Source organism: Xyrauchen texanus, chromosome 29 (assembly GCF_025860055.1).
Source record: "Xyrauchen texanus isolate HMW12.3.18 chromosome 29, RBS_HiC_50CHRs, whole genome shotgun sequence".
NCBI classification, from domain to species: Eukaryota; Metazoa; Chordata; class Actinopteri; order Cypriniformes; family Catostomidae; genus Xyrauchen; species Xyrauchen texanus.
The window spans coordinates 8,583,669-8,605,653 of NC_068304.1; the positions used below are offsets into that span (position 1 = coordinate 8,583,669).

A 21,985-nucleotide genomic window follows, 5' to 3' on the forward strand; every position below is an offset into this window, starting at 1 on the left:
AAACCCAGGCTTTCAGTTTGGAATGTTTCCACGTCCTAAATGACCGGCCTTCAACAAGAACCCCCACCCAGTTAAACCAAGCTGTTCTGTGTAAGGTTACAAGGACCATCAGATTTGCACAACTCTTAAGATATTTCATCTTAATCTAGACTTGCTTGATGATGCTGAAAATCGCTTTGAACTGTGGTAATGTTTGTACCTGACAAATTAATGATTATAGACTGATGGACCTCTTTAAAATGTGTGTAGCGATGTGCAATCACCTATAATTGATAAATGTAATCTTTAATTTGGTTTGATTCATCTCATTCTACTAAGAATGGTAACTAAGGTTTAACTTGAAAAAATGCAATCATACCGACAATAAATTCGGTCACACAGAGATCAAAACATCGACAGAACGAACTTTTGACCATAAACCAAGCCACACAAAGAACGCAAGGAAACACCACAAAGACAAGCAAGTACATCTCCAATATTGTGCTCTAAGTGCTGGTGTATTAATCAAATAATTTGAGTAATTTGATAGCAAATTGATTGGATGAAATGGTTCTTAAGGTATTGTCAAGAGACTCCGTAAAGTAAATTTTCACTGTACTGATCATTTATTCCACATTCTGTCACTCTTTTCACCAACCTGTCTCATGTATATATGTGTTAGATTAGATTTATGTTAGAATAGTAATAAAGTTTGTCTGTGTTCGAAGACGACGTGACTGTGGTATATTTTGATAAATAATCTCATCCCTGTTTCTAAAAGATTTCGCTTCAAAGCTGTACCTAAATACATGTGATATTATTTTCAATAAGCCATGGGAATAATATCACTCCAATAAAATAATTAATCATAATTTACTTATTAAAGCTAATTCCTTACAGTAGAAATTGTGAGCGAATACAACGATACGTTGTATTATAATTTTAATGGTGGAGAATCTATTAAGACAAATAATCTAGTTATTTGTCATTTATAATGGTTGTCAATGGTTGTACAGTTCATTACCTAATAATGTACAATAAGGACAGTTTAATTTAGTTCATAGCTCACATATTTCATGACCCTAAATTCCCTTCTAAATTTAGCATACCAAATATCCTTACATATAATGGTGGTAGAATGCATACAAAATACCCTACATAACTGATCTCGTCCACATCTCTAAATTATATATGTAATACCCACACAAATTTCTTACATAGTCATATATAGTGAACAGAAAATTGCCACAAAATGAAACAACCCAAAAACCTGCGATTTGTTTTTTCAAAACTAATCAATTGTACCTCCTCACAGTACGTAACACCACAAGTTCCCATCTTCTTGGTGGACATCCTGTCGCTCATGTTGGTCTGGCCAGAGTTTTAGCAGACATCACAAACATTCCATGTCATAGATATATATGGAATATACATGCATGTCTGACAGATTTTGACAAATGAATTAATAATTTAGTATGTGATGGCTCACACTATGAAAGAATGTTTAGAAGTTGTGAAGAGTATGCAATTTCACTGAGAATCAACTCATCAGTTCTGATCAGCAAGTCATGTGCATTTACACATGTGCAAATTGTGGACAGTTGTACTTACTCTTTTGAACACATGTGCCAAAACATGTGCAGTTTGCTTAAATGATTAAGCAATTCAAATCTGGTGTGATTTGAACTTATTGTTTTGAAAAAAATCATTCTCATTCGAGAATTTAGCATAAAATACTACGCAAGTCACATTTTGGCAAGGGTGGAAAGAGTAGTGAAAAATCATACTCAAGTAAAAGTACTGTTACTTCCCAAAAATGTAGTGTGAGTAGATTAAAAGTAGCTGTCCTAAAAACTACTCAAGTAAGAGTAAAAGAGTAGCTCATTTAAAAGTACTCATGAGTATTGAGTACTGAGTTGCAAAACATATGCCCCATTATAATGAACACTGTATGCCAACTTTTAAAATACATCACTTATCTCTGATAAACACTACATGAATCTGATTCCACAAAATTAAAGAAATAAAATGATTAAAAAGTTCATTTCATACCATACACTGGTCACCATTTTAAATCGTAATGTATGAAACAATTGCATTAAAATAAGTTTGTGTAGGGTCTAAATTTCCCTTAATGCAAACAGTGTTATTTTTGTGCATAAAACATGTTCAAACAATGCATGCAAAAAAATGCTAAATAAGCAGGATCACTTGGCACGTCATGTCCTGCACAATAAAGGAGGTAGAGCAGACATGAGAAAAGTTGTTTGGTACAGGGGCTACATCATGCTTAAAAAGGAATAATTCACCCAAAAATGAAAATTCTGTAATAATTTACTCACCCTCATGTCATCCTGGATGTGTATGACTTACTGATGCAGAACACAAATTAAGATTTTTAGAACAATATTTATGATAGATGTGGTGAGAAAACAGATCAATATTTAATAAATAATAATTCTCCACCCTGATCAGTCAATATCCACTTTAACTTTCACGTCTTGTGTTTTTGGTGATTCACATTCTTCATGCATATCGCCATCTACTGGGCAGAGAGAAGAATTTCTAGCAAAAATATACTTTTACAGATACTGCACTTAAAATGTACTCAAGTAAATACAATATGTATACAATTTTTAAACTACTGAAAAAAGTACAAATCTTGGGAAAAGTGGTTAATTACAGTAATGTGAGTATTTGTAACAAGTTAATTTACACCCCTGCATTTTGGTGAAACAATGAATCATATTGTAAACCTTGGGTGGTGAAAAATAAACCCTCTGCCCCTTGTTTCATTTTACTCTTGTGCCTAAATATCTTGTATCATGTATTTCTAATGCTGAAAATGTTTCCTTAATGCAATTTCATCCCTTTACAGTCAAAGACAAATTTGGTGTTGTTTTGTCTGGGAAAGGTGGCATTACAACGTTGTCTGTATTTAATGCTCTGTCAGACCATTATCTTTCTGAGCCTCAGGTCTGAGAAGTTTGGAATGACTGATAATCTGGCTTGATTCACTTTTGGTGAAACTTCATGTTATTTTAACAATGAAGAATCAGGCCTCTCGAGGGTGGGGGCAGTGGACGTGCCAGTGATTGTAATTTCTTGGAAAGGCACTGAAAAGAATCCATGTTTTTCTCCCAAGTATTCCATGTGATGTTTGTCCTTTTCCGAAAATCTGCAGCTGAGCATAATGGTCACACCTTTGGCTTTGATATCTGTAAAAACAGATCATTTCCAAATATCATGGCTCTTCCTCATTTTGTCAAATTTTGCTCACAATAGGCCACACACCCTCATATCCATTGAAAATTGTAGTACATAAGCACATTTAGATGTCAACTCTCATTGTTGATTGGTATCTAGCTGTGTTGTTGACTCTAATACATAAAGAAAGCATTGTCAGTGCGCAGCTGTTTCAGCCCATTTCACGAAGACTTTGGGGACAGAGTTTAAGGATTGCTGGATGGATCTGAAGATTCTTCAAGTGGCTGTCCTGCTTTAAGACAATCAAGACTTTTCAACTTCCATTAATCATAAGAACTGGTAGCCTTGAGAGGCTTCCTTTTTTACTTACCACAAACGTCTCACCACTCTCTAAAAACTCATTTGTGGTTTACTGCTTCCCTGGCAATGTAAACTTTTTACATTTTCACAGTGTTCTTGTTCATCAAAGCAAGAAGTGTACATATAGCTCTGTTCCCTCTCTTCTAAAGCAGCTCTGCATACTCTGTTTTCTCTGAATATGAGAAATATTCAGTTTATAGTTGAGACAAACCGGTTTGCTGCAGGACAGACCATCATCTAAAGGACCCGTTACACATTTTGTGACTACATAAAAAATGTTTTAGTTTCTTCCCTTTGCTTATGTAGGGCAAAATAGGATTTTTGCAAACTCTTAATACATAGCACACACAAATATTGGGAGAAAGAGTAATATGTAATAAGAGCGATTTTTATAATCCACATTTCTCCTGACTGTATGCACCATCTTGGATATTTTGTTTTTATTTTATTTTTTAATACTGAGCTTGTTGCAATGCGTTCTGTGATTGCATTCTCTGTGACGGCTGGCAGAAACCAGGTCTCATACAAGATAACATTCTTATGCCTATTGTTTGGAACAGCCTTCACATTGGGAGCATACCTATGATGATTTAAAAGGTGGTCTATTTAGGCAGTGTACTAGGGTTTGGAACAAAACCGTGTGGTAATAGCCAGAACATGTTGTTAAGAACTCCTTCCATTGTGTAAATTTCAGTGTTGTTAAAAAGTTTCATCAGTTCACTTAATTGCTCCCCCTCTCTCTGTTTGTGCTCACAGGATGTTGACAGTTTGCAGATCTATCTGGAGGAGGTCCGTTTTTTTTATTTGTTCAGCTACAGTGAAGAGGAGAGTGGATGGCTCTGTTTCATGTGCAGCAACCCGGAGAAGGCTACAGGTAAATAAGAATTGCTATTTTATGGCCACATGCACACTGCAACATTTTGGGGATGACAACCGTATTAAAAGCCACCATGAAATAGCTGAATTAGTGCAGATCTGTGTTTACATACTGTATTTCCTATTGAAACAAAAAGTTGGTGCTGGACATATTGATCCTTTGTAATTTTTTTTAAAGGTACACTATGTAAGATTTTTTTGTTAGAAATAAAAAAAAAATTATTAATGAGCAAGTACACCAAAAATCCGTCTTCCAAACCATGTTTTTTCCTTACCCCGATTCATTATGGTAAATCTATAATAACGATTTATATTTTAGAGCTGTCGGGATGGATTTGGCGGGAATTGCATACTTCCTTCAGTCATCCGTGCGTGTATACATCACGTCCGTAAATAAAGAAAAGAAGTTCCGGAGCTACTACAGCGCGTGTGTGAGGTGATAGGTGTGGTAGTAGTTTGAAGCTGAAAGCTTGTAGCCACAACACATGAGAAATATTGACCATGGATCATTCAAAAAGGCAACCCTCTGGGGAATCACCCATTTTCAAAATAAAGAAACCTCAAACCAACAAGAGTCTGCGAGCAAAAAGAGAAAGCGACAGAGCCTGTAATAAAACACGAAAATACATCAGACTGGCTTTTCAGATGTGACGACAACTCGGAGACCTGAAAGCATTTAAAACTGACCCAGAGATGGGCCCGATAGTTAGCCAGTTAGCTCTCTTAGCATGGTAGTTTTTGGATTACACCACCCTCATTGGGCTCATCTCTGGTAGGAATGAGTCCGCCTACATGTGGGAGATTGATCATCTGGTGACCTGGTGCAGTCAGAACAACTTGGAGCTCAATGCTGTGAAGACTGTGGAGATGATCATAGTTTTCTGGAAGAACCCAGGCCCACCCACCCCATCATCCAGTTGACACTGTGGAGTCCTTCCACTTCCTGGGAACCATCATCTCCCAGGACCACAAGTGGAGCTGAACATCAGCTCTCTAATTAAAAAAGCACAGCAGAGGATGTACTTCCTGCGGCAGCTGAAGAAGTTCAACCCGTCGAAGACAATGATGGTGCACTTCTACACCTCCATCACTGAGTCCATCCTCACCTCCACGGACAATAGCAGACTGCAGTGTGTCATTCGTTCTGCTGAGAAGGTGATTGGCTGCATCTACAATCTCTCCAGGACCTGACTAGCAGTCGTTATTTAATATCAGCGTTGCCTGACTTTTCTAATGGTATTTATTTTGAAACAATCGTTTTCAATAAGTAAAAAAAACAGTGGAAGATATGCTACTTACCTGTTCCTAAGACATATTTTTCAGATAGCCGTCTTTTTCTTCCATTCGTAATAAATTATTTTTATTTATTTTGTGAGGGGTGTGTTTTGTTGTTGACATTTGCTCTGATTAGTTGATCACCTATAAGCATGGTTACACCGGTACTCCTCAAACCATCAGATTCATCTGCGCAGAAGAACAGAGCAGAAGACTGACTGATGTAATTACCAAAACAATTATATGCTTACCGCTAGAGGGCCAAAAGTTACGAAGTGTAGCTTTAATGTGTATATCTGCAAAATGTCAGTTTTGTCAATCTTAAAGTAGCATAAATGTAACCTCAAATCTAACAAGACATCAACTAAAAGCCACAAAACTCAGTTATTATTCTGTGTGCATTAAGAATACAGGAGTCACTCTCTAACCCCAATTCCAAAAAGTTGGGACAGTATGATAAATGCTTATGAAAACAAAAAGGAGTGATTTGTAAATACATTCACCCTTTGCTATATTGAAAACACTACAACTACACATTATATGAGGTTTTATCCTTTGAATTTCATTGTTTTGTGTTTATTTTTAATGTACAGTCATTTCAAATCAGATGATTGCAACACGCTCCAAATAAGTTGGGACAGTCGAGTGTTTTCCACTGTGAAACATCACCATTTCTTCTAATAACACTTATTAAGCATTTAGGCACTGAAGACACAAGTTTGTTATGTTTAAAAAGTGGAATTTTCCCCCATTCATCCATTATGTAGGTCTTCGTTGCCGTATGGTGTCCTTCATAATGTACCACACATTCTCAATTGGAGATGGTCAGGACTGCAGGCAGGCCAATCGAGCACCCGCACTCTCTGATTATTCGGCCAGTATGTGGTTTGAAGTTGCCCTGCTGGAAAATGCTGGGACGTCCCTGGAATAGAAAGTGCTGGATGGCAGTATATGTTGCTTCAAATTTTTTGCATATCTGTCTGCATTCATGGTGTTCTCACAGATGTGCAAGTTACCCATGCCATGAGCCCATACAGACATTGGCTTTCGGACCTGATGCTGATAACAGCTTGGATAGTACTTTTCCTCTTTGGCCCGGCGAACACGACGGCTGTGTTATTCAAAAGCTTTTTTAGTGTGGACCAGTCGGACCAAAAAACACTTTCCATCTAAGATGAGACCGAGCCCAGAGATGTTGGCAGCACTTCTGGACAGTGTTGATGTAGGGCTTCTTCTTTGCACAGTAAAATCTTAAATTGCATCTGTGGATGTAGCGGCGAGTGGTGTTGACTAACAAAGGTTTACTAAAGTTATCCCATGTTCATGATATCCATATCAGATGAATGATGTTTTTTAAGTCAGTGACGTCTGAGGGATCAGAGATCACACGCACATTCAGAAGTTGTTTTTGTTTTGCCCTTTACGCACTGAGATTTTACCAGATTCCTTGAATCTTTTAACTATATTGAGCACTGAAGAGGGTGAAATGCGAGAACCGGCTTGACAGTGTAAATAATATTTTAATTAACAACTTAAACAAAAGACAAACACACACATATGACGGACATGTCCGTAAATGATCTCTCCCTCTCCCACACGATCCTCTGCAGTCGACCTTTATCCCTCTCGGAGGCTTGATTAGCCTAATACGGGACCGGGTGTGTAGGATCACGACCCGACCCCGCCCTCCGCCCTGCCACAAATTTGTAGTTGTGGTGTTTTCAATATACCAAAGGGTGAATATAATTTACAAATCACTCCTTTTTGTTTTTATTAGCATTTATCATACTGTCCCAACTTTTTTGGAATTGGGGTTGTAATAGTTTAAAGAAAGTTTGTCATCTCACAGCTGTAATAAAAAGAAACATGGATGGCAACAGTTTAGCTGATTTGACATTAGTACTTGTTTTTTTTTTTTATCAAAATAATATTCTGGAGGAGATTGTTGGAACTAGTTGTTCAGGCTGGTCTGTACACTCTATGCAGATGTAAAATCAGTTGTTTCTACCTGAATTTGAAGTGAATTTAAATTCACTTCAAATTGTAAATGTGTAAGAATCAGGATTAAGTACAATGAGTGTAATTTGACAGCAGTGTGTACATGGTCGTTGATTGTTCTTTTTTAGGTTTTACCACTAAAAAGTTGCAAAGTTACAGGATGTAGAGTTATCGAGTTTTTTTTTTTTTTATTTGTTCGCATAGTGTTTTTTTAGGTGATTCAGTAAAATACTTATGATGTCAAAATATCTCCAACCAAAGAGAGATTGGCCTTTTTACTGATTTGAAGTTGATAATTCACCAAAGCAAATGAATTGGAGCTAAATGATTTTGATGAAGCACAGCAGGACTCCAGATGTCCTGAACGTTTTGAGTCCTCTGAATTGAATACTGCAAACCAAATGAATGAAATCTGCTTCTCATAAAGTGGAGAAAGAAAGTGGAACTAAAGGAAGAGCTAGTTCCTCTCACTGCTGAAGATGAGATCGTTTACGTCAGTCCAGCATTAAGATGTTTTTCGCTCGGTCAAAGATCCCATGGTTTCCTATTTGATTCAGTCTTCTGATCCCATTTAAGTGCATCCTTAAATGCTGTTGTTTGGTTTTGAATTTTCTCCAGGCATACACATGTGCTTTTTGGTTGGATTTTTCCACAAGAAGCAATTAGATACAACTGAGAAGATTCTCGCCTCTGGCCTGAGTTTTCAACCAACAACAATGAAGCATATTGTAAATCGGTGCACATGGAACATGTCTACTTTATCTGAAATAAATTATAGATGTTTGAAAAGGAATGTCCTTATGATATTTTCCGTGGTAGGCCTCAGCATTGATTTCGCAATAAGCCATAATTTCCATGTGCTTAACAGAGCTTCTGCATTGCCGAAGGGGCAGTTTGTGAAGTGGGGTTTAAAAAATTCGACTTTTAAGCAGATAATCATTTATGTGGAATGCAATTGTGTTTCTTGAAACCGGTGGAGGTTTATCAAACCATAGACATATTTTTGTAGAAAACCAAACAACTCACATTACTGAAAGAGTGCAGATTTGTATTTCCTGTAAGGATTTGCCATCACTTATCGGGAGCATTTCCTATCGGACTGATACATGATCTTTAAACCATGCATGCAAATGTAGAACCGGGTTCCCACGGTCATGGACAACTAGAAAATATCTGGTAATTTTGCAGGATAAACATGTTTATTGGCATTTTAAATTGTCAGGAATAAATGGGGATAAAAATAGAGATAGTGCTGTTGTAGAACAATCATTTTTGATTGAATATATTCTGGTGAGCTGCGTTTGAACAGCCTGATCTCACATAAAAATCGTTAAGCGTGTGCTGATTTTTTTTAGCCGAAATCGGTATACGTTCACCGAATTTGAAAACACTGCCTCCAGAGGCTAAAGCGGGAAGTGTTTCAGAGCACATAAACAAGTGTGACATCCCTTAATATCCAGGAGAGTTCGCCAGAAGCCAGTTGTAAAAATTATTGTTTTCAGCTGAATGGTGTTAAACAGTGAAGAGAAATGCTTATTTCATTTAATCTACCCCCATAACCAAAACCCAAATCTAACCCTAACCATTAGTAGAGACAAAATGCAATGTTAAGGATAAAAATGCAACCTCCTTAACGCTCATGATTGTTTCTAAAAACATGATTACTTCCTCGTAGGAATGGGAATTGCTTCCTCCTTACCACACATCAATGTTACAGTGTGCCTTTAACCACATTGCACCCTACTATATGTTGAAATTAACATTACTTCAACTAAAAAAACTACCAGTCATGCCACAAAGGAAAGTAACAGTTGTGGAGCCATTGTAAATATGTCCTATGGGAGATGGGGCATATCAATGGGTCGACATACTTTTACCGATCCTAGTGTACCGAAACTTTCGGAAACTGCATGCCGACTTCCTGTGTGATCATGTTGGTTTGAAGCTGTTACAAAATACCAACAAACTTGGCACATGTGCAGCACATTCTACAGAATGCATCAATGTATCAAGTTCATATGTTGGCAAACATAAAAAGCCTACAGTTAGGCTAATTAACTATATTATTTGGTGTAAAAATGGTTTATTTTGTTATTGAACGTTGTCGTATTTTATCATAGCGCCGTTGCCACTGTTTTATTAAAGCAATAAGCCATTTGAAGCTGTACATTACTGAGATTTTACTACAGTAAAGACTCAAGCTCCACACAGTCTCTTGTGGCTTACTGTTTTATCAAACAACATACTAATCATTATATGCTTTAGTTTGAATTGGTCTGAATGGACAGAGCTGTGCTGTGTATTTATAGGCTTTTGGGCTTTCTTTTATAGAAACAAAAAGCGAAATTGATGAGCTTTTAATTTGAATGTGTTTCTACTTTGAATATTTTGACTCACACTGAGTTTGATATAAAAATTGTTCACTGCTTATTTTGGTAATGAGCATTGAATTGTTACGTTACATTAAATGTTGATGACGCTCACTTCACCTCTGAAAGAATTAATATATAGGCAACAAAGAAACACTTTAATGAAACTGGAAATGTTTTTACATACAAGAGTCCTTGAATCCTCAATAGAAGTGCCGCTCATATTCTGCCCCGTCTCCTTATTTGATATGTGGCACAGTTTCCATTAGCAGAGAGCTGTAATGATTTTTAATAGAGTGAGGTGAATGATTTTAGAAAGAAGTACCTTTGGAGGGTTAAGCGAGCTTGGACAGGCATAACCTGCTTTGACAGTGTTGTGGTCTGACGGAAGTCTCGTATGAAGTCATCTCATGAAGCACGTTACACGGTTTGAGAGTGATCTGCCCTGTTGTGTTTGGCTCAGAAATGAATGACAAATTTGAACAAGGGGACACGTAATGACACGCCTTTAACTTCAATAACCTCCCGTATGAAGCAGCCTTCCTCACAACAGTCATCAACATGTATGAATATACCAGTGAGCAGACTGCCACCCCTAACTTCTTGGGCCTTTCACTTTCACATCTGCTGGTTTAACTTTTTTTTATATAAAACTATACATTCTGACACTATATGCTTGTTGTGTGTCATTTATTTCTTGGAAACTGTGACTTTAGAGATTGGAGACTTTGTTGGTAAATGGAAAATATACAGTCAAGTGTAATTTATGTAATAACATGTATTGAATCCATTTCATTTGTCCCTTTACCAACCCAAATGTAGCTTTAGTTATTGTTTTCTCTCTATTGGTATTATTGGTTTTCATCTTTCTATTATTTAGTTACGTACAGGAGGGGGAACGTAGCTAGCGAGTCACATCTTGTGCATGAGCCCTTCCACTGAAGCCAAAAACTCACGAAACTGAATACTGTTTGAGTTCAAAACATTCCAAACAATGTAAGGTTTGAACACATCTCATTAGAAACCTTTTTAAATATTTTGTTTTGTTAAAGCATATCTACAGACATTTACCTCTCTAAGCCCCAAATACACTCATGAATGAATCCTACATTCTTCTATCAACATGGAGTTGGATTTAATCCCTCTTCACTGAAATATCTGAGACCCTTTCCAGTAAATTCTGTACAAGAAGTGACTCAAGTAGAGGACATTCTCAGCAGGGGTTGCTGGAAACGATCGGACTGTTGAAGCTTCTTTCTTTAGTTACTTTAAATCAACAGTAAAGCAGAATGTTGGCCAATGCCCAGAGAAACATCTATAACATATTCATCTGAAAAGTATATACTGACCTTCCCCACAGTGACTAGCAACATCCTTATTCCTTGGATTTGAGGAACTGGAACTAGTTATTCTTATTGAAAGATTCATAGAATTGGATGGGAGTGTTCTTGTATTGCCACGTTAATCATTTTCTAGGTATGTCATTTATTTACAGTTTGACGTTGTTTTTCATGATGCTAAGAGGACTGATGTGAGGTCGACCATTTGGATCTTGATTTACTGATGTATAAAACATAATAAATTATAAAAATGTATTCTTTTTTTATATTCATTCAAATGATTAAAAAAGCAATACATTAATTCAGGAACACCGTTCTCTGTTTGTTTTAGTTGTGTTGCATGCGCAAACAAAATGCCTTAAAATTAGTACTGAAATTTGAAATTTCAAGGGAAAGGGAAAGAATTGACAGTTATGATTTTTGTCATAATCATGCAACCCTAGGTTTGAAATGTGCGTACTGATACAATGTATCGTTTGAATGCACTGTAAGTTCCTTTGGATAAAAGCATCTGCATCATGCATCAATTATGGATTCCTATTGAGTTTATGTTCTTTTAACTTCTATTTGCATGTGAATTCTGTACCTTTTTGTCATGCACTGTTTGCATTTGCTTGTAAGCTTTAACATCTAGCGAAATTCATTACCTTGAAAATAATGATTACTTAAGTTAAAAACTATTCTTGTTTTTTAGGTTTGGTTTTGGCACGTCTGGCACTGAAAAAGTTGAAAGTGAAAAATGACAAACTGCTCTAACATTGTGCACGGTGTTGTAGGCAGTGTACGAAATTAAATTTTATATTATGGGACAATATTTGCCCCGGAAATAATTTTCATGAGCATTTTATACCTTTATCGGGGCTTTTTTTTTTTTTTTTAAATGTAAAACAAACTGTGTGTCATCCGTTAAATTTCTTTAATTTAAAGTTAATGACTGGGGCATTTTTGTCACGTTCAGTGGCATTTTTGACCCTGGTTGTGTGTAACTTACAGAATAAGCATGCATGGATGCACACAGTATAATCAGTATAACATTCAGGAACCTTTGGCAAACTATTTTCAAAATATTATGATTTGGGAGGTAATAATTGTAATTACACTCTATTTAGGATCAATAATATGCAAATTGGTGCAAGTTCTAATTCAGAAAGTCCCAAATTCCCAAAGACCAACTTCAACAGTTCCTGCAGCTGTACTGTATGTTTTACTCCCATGACTCAAGTACTGTATTGTATAGACCATAATATAAACAGAGAACAGAAATGATATATAGGAAAAACGTTCAAGCAGCACAGATGCTTTTAATGATGTGGAATTCCGAGAGCATTCACTCTAAACACAACATACGCTATCATATTGGTTTTGCCCATCTACACTCTACACACACACATTAGTACGTTGGTTTTGGCAGACAGAGAATGGCAGAGAAAATGTAGGATGAGAGAAACATATTTGGAATTCATAATAGAGAATTATTTTGTTGCTTGTGGGACAAACACATAATAATGTATTTGCCATTGGTTTGTTCACTGGTATGCTTGTGTACATGTGTTTGATTTTGCTCAATTAAATGATTATACTAACCTAATTTAACCAAATATACAATTTTCCAGGAAGGCCAGGTCAAGACCAGGCGTTCTTGCCCCAGTGTTAATCAGTGCTTTGGTGTTTTGTAATGGACCCTGGGGCAACTTCTGCCAGTTGGAGATCAAGACTTAAGTGGGCTATCAAAGCGTTATAGATTCTCATCGGCTTTCCTTGCTTAAAAATCAGTTCAGACAATAGGCTGCTTTGTACCATCCTGGAAAGGCTATAACCCTCTTCCTTTTTAACAGAAAAAGCCCCACGAGAGAGATCAGCTAAATGCTTTGTGTAGTTCACATAGAGCCAGCAAACACAGACAGAGGACACAATATTCAGAGCATCTGAAACAGACGATAAACACCATGAAACACTCTCTTTTTATCTAATGAGAGAGCTGTACTCATAATTCTCTCTGTCTAGAGAGCTCATGATGGCGTCGGTCCAGAAGAGGTTGACTCTATTTTCTGTTCTTTCTTCTGGACAGATGAAGTATTAAAGGGATATTTCACCCAAAGTAAATACTCTGTCATCCTGTACCCTCATCTTATTTCAAACTTGTATGAGTTTTTCTTCTGCGGAACATAAAAGGAGATGTTTTTACATTTACATTTATGCATTTGGCAGACGCTTTTACCCAAAGCGACTTACAGAGCCCTTATTACAGGGACAATCCCCCCGGAGCAACCTGGAGTTAAGTGCCTTGCTCAAGGACACAATGGTGGTGGCTATGGGGCTTGAACCAGCAACCTTCTGATTATCAGATTACCAGTTATGGTGCTTAGACCACTACACCACCACCACCATGTTTTGAAGAATGTGCACACAGCTCTTTTCCATACAATGAAATCAAGTGATGACCACGGGCTGTCAAGCTCCAAAAAGGACAAAGAAAAAGCATCATACATTGTCCATATGTTTTCTGATGCCAGAAAGAGTCAAAATACCTTTCAAGTCTTTATTTTGAACAGATTGTCTATTGTTTTATCATATCAACCCTAACAAACTCTATTTTTGTGAGATGGTTTGCTTGAAAATTGTGCATGTTCTATGTTTCTTTACAGTAAATGCTGTTTGCTTTGATATTTTGTTATCTAATGCAATGACATTGCATTTTTATGTGCGTCTTAAATGTCCAACTACTTTTTAATGCCATTTTTATATCAAGGATCTCATAAGACACAGTTGCTTGCCTCTAATTTAGCTTTTAAAGACCATCTCAGCTTGACTCTTTCTTCTCAGTTGTTAATCAGGATGGTCAGCCACTCATTGAGGGGAAGCTGAAGGAGAAGCAGGTGCGCTGGAAGTTCATCAAAAGGTGGAAAACACGCTACTTCACCCTGGCCGGGAACCAGCTCCTCTTCCAAAGAGGAAAATCAGTAGGTCTCCCTCTCACGCGATATCAAACAACTATTATTTATATACACCTGAACATACTCATCCGCAAGCATCTCGTAAATGGAGCAATGCAAAACAAAACATTAAGTTAAAGAAGTTTGCAATTAACATCAGGGGGTCCAGTTGTCTTTAATAGAGGATTCAGTCATTTATGAGTAACAGTTTTGTAAAGCCAATATAATTATCTTTAATTACTGGCTTAATATTCAGAATGTACAGCTTTATTGCCAAGTATGCTTACACATACAAGGAATTTGTCTTGGTGACAGGAGCTTCCAGTGTACAACAATACAAACAATACAAAACAGCAGCAAGACATAGGTAATTAAAACAAAAAACAAAAAAGAATACAATATAAATAATTATACATATACGTACATACACTCACCTTCATACATACCCACATACACACACGTAGTGCAAATCTAATACAATCTGTTATATAAAGAAAAAATACAGTATATTATGTACAGAGCAATGTAAGTAATGGCAGAAGTGGATATGTTGGATAATATAAATAGAATTAAAATTAAACTGTGTATTGCACATAATTATTGCTCAATGGGGCAATTTAATTGTTCATTAGATGGATGGCCTGAGGGAAAAAACTGTTCCTGTGTCTGACGGTTCTGGTGTTCAGAGCTCTGAAGCGCCGGCCAGAAGGCAACAGTTCAGAAAGGTAGTGGGTAGGGTGAGTGGTGTCCAGAGTGATTTTACCAGCCTTTTTCCTCACTCTGGAAGTGTATAGTTCTTGAAGGGGGGGCAGGGGGCAACCAATAATCCTCTCAGCAGACCGAACTGTCCTTTGTAGTCTTCTGATGTCTGATTTGGTAGCTGCACCAAACCAGACAGTTATTGAAGTGCAGAGGACAGACTCAATGACTGCTGAGTAGAACTGTTTCAGCAGCACTGGTGGCAGGTTGAACTTCCTCAGCTGGCGAAGGAAGTACAACCTCTGCTGGGCCTTTTTCACAATGGAGTCGATGTGTATCTCCCACTTCAGGTCCTTTGAGATGGTAGTGCCCAGGAACCTGAATGACTCCACTGCTGCCACAGTGCTGTTCAGAATGGTGAGGGGGGACGATGGTGGGGTGTTCCTCCTAAAGTCCACAATCATCTCCACTGTTTTGAGCGTGTTCAGCTCCAGGTTGTTTTGAATGCACCAGACAGCCAGCCGTTCAACCTCCTTTCTGTATGCAGACTCATCATCATCTCGGATGAGGCCGATGACAGTGGTGTCGTCTGCAAACATCAGGAGCTTGACAGAGGGGTCCTTGGTGGTGCAGTCATTGGTGTACAGGGAGAAGAGTAGTGGGGAGAGCACACATCCCTGGGGGGCACCAGTGCTGATGGTACAGGTGCTGGAAGTGAATTGAATTTTCCCTGCCTCAAGCTGCTGCCTGTCCGTCAGAAAGCTGGTAATCCACTGACAGGTAGAGGTGGGAACAGGGAGTTGGTTTAACTTAGTCCGGAGTATAGATGGGATGATTGTGTTGAAAGCCGAACTGAAGTCCACAAAAAGGATCCTTGCGTATGTGCCCGGTCTGTCCAGATGTTGCAGGATATGATGCAATCCCATGTTGACTGCATCATCCACAGACCTGTTTGCTCGATAAGCAAATTGAAGGGGGTCCAGAAAGGGTCCAGTGATGTCCTTCAGGTGGGCCAACACCAGTCTCTCAAATGACTTCATGACCACAGATGTCAGGGCGACAGGTCTGTAGTCATTATGTCCTGTGATTTTAGGTTTCTTAGGGACTGGGATAATAACTGAGTGTTTGAAGCAGCATGGGACTTCACACTGCTCCAGTGATCTATTGAAGATCTGAGTGAAGATGGGGGCCAGTTGGTTAGCACAGGAATGAAGGCACGCTGGTGAGATACCATCTGGGCCTGGAGCCTTCCTTGACCTTTGCTTTCAAAAGACACGGAGAGACACACCGAGGCGGCCATCTGCAGGCACCATCGTAGATATTCCCCCATTGTTTAGTAATCTTGATTACTTTCACTTACATTACTTTATACTAAAGAATAAGACATTTGATAAGCTGTGAATTATGGCTAAGATGGCCTTACTCTGCATTCAGTTAATTATTATTTACTTTATTATTTAGTGTTATTAATGCTTTACTTGTGCATTATTGTGGACCCATAAAATAAACCCATTTCATAAAGGCTCTTTACTTTTTAACAACTGCAGTGAAGATGCGCGCTGGTGTGTTATACAGCGATGTTGTTAATATCAGGAATATTAACACCTGTACACATCCTTGCCATCGTATCGTAAACAGTCGTCAGTGTCCTGTTTATTGGATCAATGCCTGTGCCCAAATTCATTTCATTTAAACACAAAATGAGGCAGAATGTCCAAGCTGTTGTTCTCCATATAACAAAAGTGGATGGTAATTTATACTGGCCAAGCTCCAAAAAAGGACAAAAAGTATCATTAACATATCATCAAATTAGTCCAGATGACCTGTACACTATATTCCAAGCCTTCTGAAGCCATACGATAGCTTTGTGTGTGGAACAGACTGAAATTTAAGGCATTATTCATTGATAATCCGCAGTAGCTCGCCAATGTTTTTCTCATGTCGCACCAGGTATGACATCTAACATCATAAGAAAGAAAAGTAAGCCATGTTTGGAACGAAATGAGGGAAAGTTGAGACAGAACTTTCTTTTATGGGTGAACTTTTCCTTTACGCACCCCACTGCTTTTCCATTGTTTCAATGCTATTGATGTATTTAGTCTGTGAAACAACAGAAAACCTCATGTTGAGATAAACCAGAGCTTTCCCTTAAGGGTATCCCATAAACTGGATAAAACTAAAACTTAAAAGTCTATTTTTTATTTTTTAGAAACCCTCTGTTGTGTTTAAACAATGCAAACACCACATAACTATATAACTTGCAGCTGTATTCAAGGTTGTGCAAAAGAGAATTCATAACCAAAACCATGACAAACAATGACTACAAAGCTGAAATCAGTTGGTCACCACAGTGTTCTGACAGAAGGCCAGCAAAAGCTCATTTGTAAAAATGAATTCATTCATTAAAGTTTCAAGCAGATGAGATCTTGATCATTGTAATTCTTAAATCAGAAAAGTGATGCATTGCTACATTCATTTGTCATTCACATCACTCATTTCACTCCTTTGATCTTTTTATTGAATCGGTGAATCGGTGAATCGGTTTTGAAATGAATTTGGGCACAGGCATTGATCCAATAAACAGGACACTGATGACTGTTTACGATACGATGGCAAGGATGTGTACAGTTGTTAATATTCCTGATATTAACAACATCGCTGTATAACACACCAGCGCGCATCTTCACTGCAGTTGTTAAAAAGTAAAGAGCCTTTATGAAATGGGTTTATTTTATGGGTCCACAATAATGCACAAGTAAAGCATTAATAACACTAAATAATAAAGTAAATAATAATTAACTGAATGCAGAGTAAGGCCATCTTAGCCATAATTCACAGCTTATCAAATGTCTTATTCTTTAGTATAAAGTAATGTAAGTGAAAGTAATCAAGATTACTAAACAATATTAAGCCAGTAATTAAAGATAATTATTATTGGCTTTACAAAACTGTTACTCATAAATGACTGAATCCTCTATTAAAGACAACTGGACCCCCGATGTTAATTGCAAACTTCTTTAACTTAATGTTTTGTTTTGCATTTATTTGATGGTGTTCAGTTTTATTGAAATATATTAAGCCAGTATTTATGACTCATTCGTCTTGTTTTGTTCTGAAGAAAACATTTACCTGCTCAAGTTACTGGATTGTTTTTCCACTTATAATGTGGCATTTTAAGTTTATTGAACTATATTAAGACTTGGTTTTACTAAATTGTTACTAATGAACTGTGTTAATGAACTAATCTCATTCAATGAAATGAATCTTAAAATAAAGACATTTTGATTCATTTTTTAGTATTTATTTAGATTTTTTTTAACATTTATTGGCTGTTTACAGTATTTGCAGTAAACAAAAAAGAAAGAGTTTTTTTGTAACTGAAACATGCAAAAATGATTTTAGTAACAGATTTGAAAGGTCAATAATAATTAGCCATAATTACTGGTTTAATATTGTAAAGTAAACTTGAAATGTTATCTTTGATATAGAGCACTAAATACATTACTCTCTACACACAAATAAGAAAGACAAAAATAAATAAAGTAAAAGTGAAAATGCAGATAAATGGCAAATGTCATTCAGACATAAGAAAGCCAAACACAAATTATTACAATATGAATATTAGTATTAGAGTACAAATTGCAGAATGTACATAAATACATTAAATACAAAGTAAAAAGAGATTATCTTCTTTTAGCAACTCTAATTCCTGTAAACGTTTGTAGGGTTGTTTCCCTTTCATGCACATTAGGGATGAACGATAATTACAATCAGAATCTCTTTTAAAGACATAAAAAAGGCTTTGTCTTCATACATTTACATGTAAGCTTTATGTTTTTTGTTTTTCCTGTGCATTCTGAGAATTGATAGGGAGCAAACATGAACGATTTTGAGAATGGCACAGACCTAGAAATGACTCCCTAGGTAGTGCACTTACTAGTAAGTCCTCTGCAATACAATTCCCCATTCATTTAATTTTTTGGCAAATCAGCTAATCCCTTGTGCATTGCCTCTTAACAATTGCTATTGTCAAACAGGAAAAACAAAAGAGCTAGAAAATTAGAACCATCAAGAGAGGGGAAACACCATGTGACCTCAAAACCTCATAACCTAAACCCTTTTCCCCAAACACATGCACATTCCCATGTGTATCCATGCTGTAGCGTGTATGTGCAGATGTGGAGCAGATCATCTGAAATGACTGCCAGTGAGGTAAAGAATTGGGCTCTTCTTCGGAACGAGCAGAGAGGGAAAGACTCAAACTTACTGATCCAGCAGATATGGCTGCGGTCCATGAAAACTCCCAGAGTGTTAGTGTATAAAATACTAACTCAGATTGAGTACCCCTTGAGACTCGAGATTCAAAAACTTATGAATTTAATTTCCCTTCTCTTTGAGATGACATACCTTATATATATATATATATATTTCAATATATTTCAACCTATATATTGGTCATCCCTCATAGATTGTGCTATGCATGAATGGTTGTACAGCTTGTTGAGGAGAGATGTGTTGTTAATATATTGGTGCAAATATTTCATGAGCTTTACCATTACTGAGGGACCTAACCATATATATGTATCATAGAGACTTGGAGATCATGGAGTGTGTTCATTTAAAAGAATTGTCACCTTAATATGATAATTCACATTTATGCCATCTCAAACTTTTTTCTGTAGAACACAAACGAAGATATTATGAGGGATATATGATGTGAATATATACATACAATGCAAGTCAATAGGGTCCAAAACATTCAAGTTCTAAAAAGCACATCAAGGCAGTATAAAGGTAATCCACACAACTAAAGTGGTTTAATCCATGTCTTCTGAAGGGATACGATCGGTTTTGGGTGAGAACAGGCAAAAAATGCAACTCCTTTTTTACTATAAATCTTGACATCTGCAGTCTTATTAGCAATCATCTTCCTGGTAATCGAGCTTCAAATAATGATCACCAAGAAGACTGCAGGTGTCAAGATTTATAGTGAAAAATGAGTTGCATTTTTGGTCCGTTCTCACCCAAAACCGATCGTATCTCTTCAGAAGACATGGATTAAACCATGAGTCATATGGATACAATTTATGCTGCTTTTATGTCATTTTTATTAACATTTTATTAAAAAAAAAAAGAAAACTTTAAAGTCATGGTTATTTCCATAGAGAATTGCTCTGCCCTAAATATTTAATTTGCTAGATAGAAAATGTTTCTTTTTAGTGAAACAGTCAAACTGTTCTATATATTGGCCTGAATAATTGTTTAGTTAATCAATCTGAATTTAAATTATATATATAAAAAAAATCCTTATTCAGCAACTGGACAGGCCATGGAAAAGAGGAGATTCATTGATCAAAAAAATGATCTCTACCCTCTTTTCTCCTCTTGTACTCACAGAAGGACGAACTGGACAACAGCTCTATTGAACTGAGCAAAGTGCAAAGCGTTAAGGTGGTTGCAAAGAAGAGGCGTGACCGTGGGCTGCCCAGAGCTTTCGAGATATTCACAGACAGCAAGACCTACGTGCTGAAGGCTCAGGATGAGAAGCATGCAGAAGAATGGCTCCAGTGCATCAATGTAGCTGTAGCCCAGGCCAAAGAACGCGAAAATCACGAGGCCACCACATACCTGTGATGTCTCACTGCCAAGTTATCTCATTATGACAATTCATCAAACATCAGAGACAAAAACACTGTCCCAAATGCCACCCTCAGCCCTTGTGGTGTTTTTCCAGGTCCACACTTATGACATAACGCTAATAGGACTGTAGTGTTATTGTTCACTCTGAAGTGTGCACCAGTGCAGGCTTGGCAAAAGGGCACACCGAGGACACACAGCAGACAAAAATCTGGTGTTTGTGAGCAGCGTCCTGATTGATCAAATAAATGGGACACCCTACAGTCTGATGAACTTCATGGATGTGTGTGAACCTACATCAAGTGCACCAGATGGAACAGGGCCAAAGAGAAGGCTGATATACAAAGAGCATATAAAGAGGATGAGCAATGTTGAATATGTTGTCAGATACCTGTGCTACTCTTCAAACTAATGGTCGTTTTATTGGTCAGAGGTTGGGAAACTATTCTGAATTTAAGAATTGGCTCTTTTTCAATTCATGAGTTCTGATTGACAGGAAGTGGAATTCACACAACAGAGGAATTTCATTGGTCCAGCACAAGTTTTGATAAAAATATAAATAATTAGCCTACATCTTTAATTTGGACTAATTATGGCCGTTTTTCCCTTATATGTAGAATATATTTTTCCTCAACTAATAAGATCATTAATATATGTTAAATTGACTGCCATAATATAAATTGTATATCTATTATATACAGTAGCCACAAGTATATGTATACATGCCATAAAATCAGTGGGAATGCCATTTTCCAGTTGACACATTTTTTAATAATAGGATCAAATAGACAGATTCATTTCTGCCCATCTGCCCAAAACTTCATTGACGAGAAACTAAAGTGTACATTGCTAGTACATTATCAGACACTATACATACAGATATAAAACCTATTGAAGGCTGAAGTTTAATTCGCTGAATATAAAAACTTAAAACTATTATTTTCTCTGGCTGATGTTCAGTCTCTATGAAGCCCTGTTCGCACTGTCAGTAATTTTGTTGCTAACTGTCGCTAGTCCCTGTATTTCTTGTCGCTAGTGGTCGTTCCTACTGCTGTCGCTCTAAGGTTATTGGTTGGCTGCACAACTGGCCATAGCTTCAGAAAATGTGATCATAGATGAGCTAGATTGCCAGTTAAACAAATATATATTTTTGTATTTTTTTGCCTCTAATAATGAATATTCTGCTGGGGAGCAGAGCTGGACTGGTAATCTGGCATACCGGGCATTTCCACTTTGGTGCCGATCAGGGGTGGACTGACCATCGGGAGAACCGAGCAGGCCGGTAGGTCGGCCGTGAAATGGGCCGCGATAA

General features: G+C 37.2%; 1 protein-coding gene across 1 annotated transcript in view; it reads left to right on the forward strand.

The window, feature by feature from the left end:
- The window catches only part of LOC127622630 (ventricular zone-expressed PH domain-containing protein), a 160,578-nt gene extending 139,375 nt beyond the window's left edge, over window positions 1–21,203 (forward strand). The window contains exons 12-14 of the mRNA XM_052096641.1: window positions 4,303–4,420; window positions 14,228–14,364; window positions 20,434–21,203. Of these exons, the coding sequence (XP_051952601.1) occupies window positions 4,303–4,420; window positions 14,228–14,364; window positions 20,434–20,670 (492 nt within the window). The 3' untranslated portion in view covers window positions 20,671–21,203. The remainder of the gene's footprint in view (window positions 1–4,302; window positions 4,421–14,227; window positions 14,365–20,433) is intronic.
- Window positions 21,204–21,985: the final 782 nt, after the last annotated feature.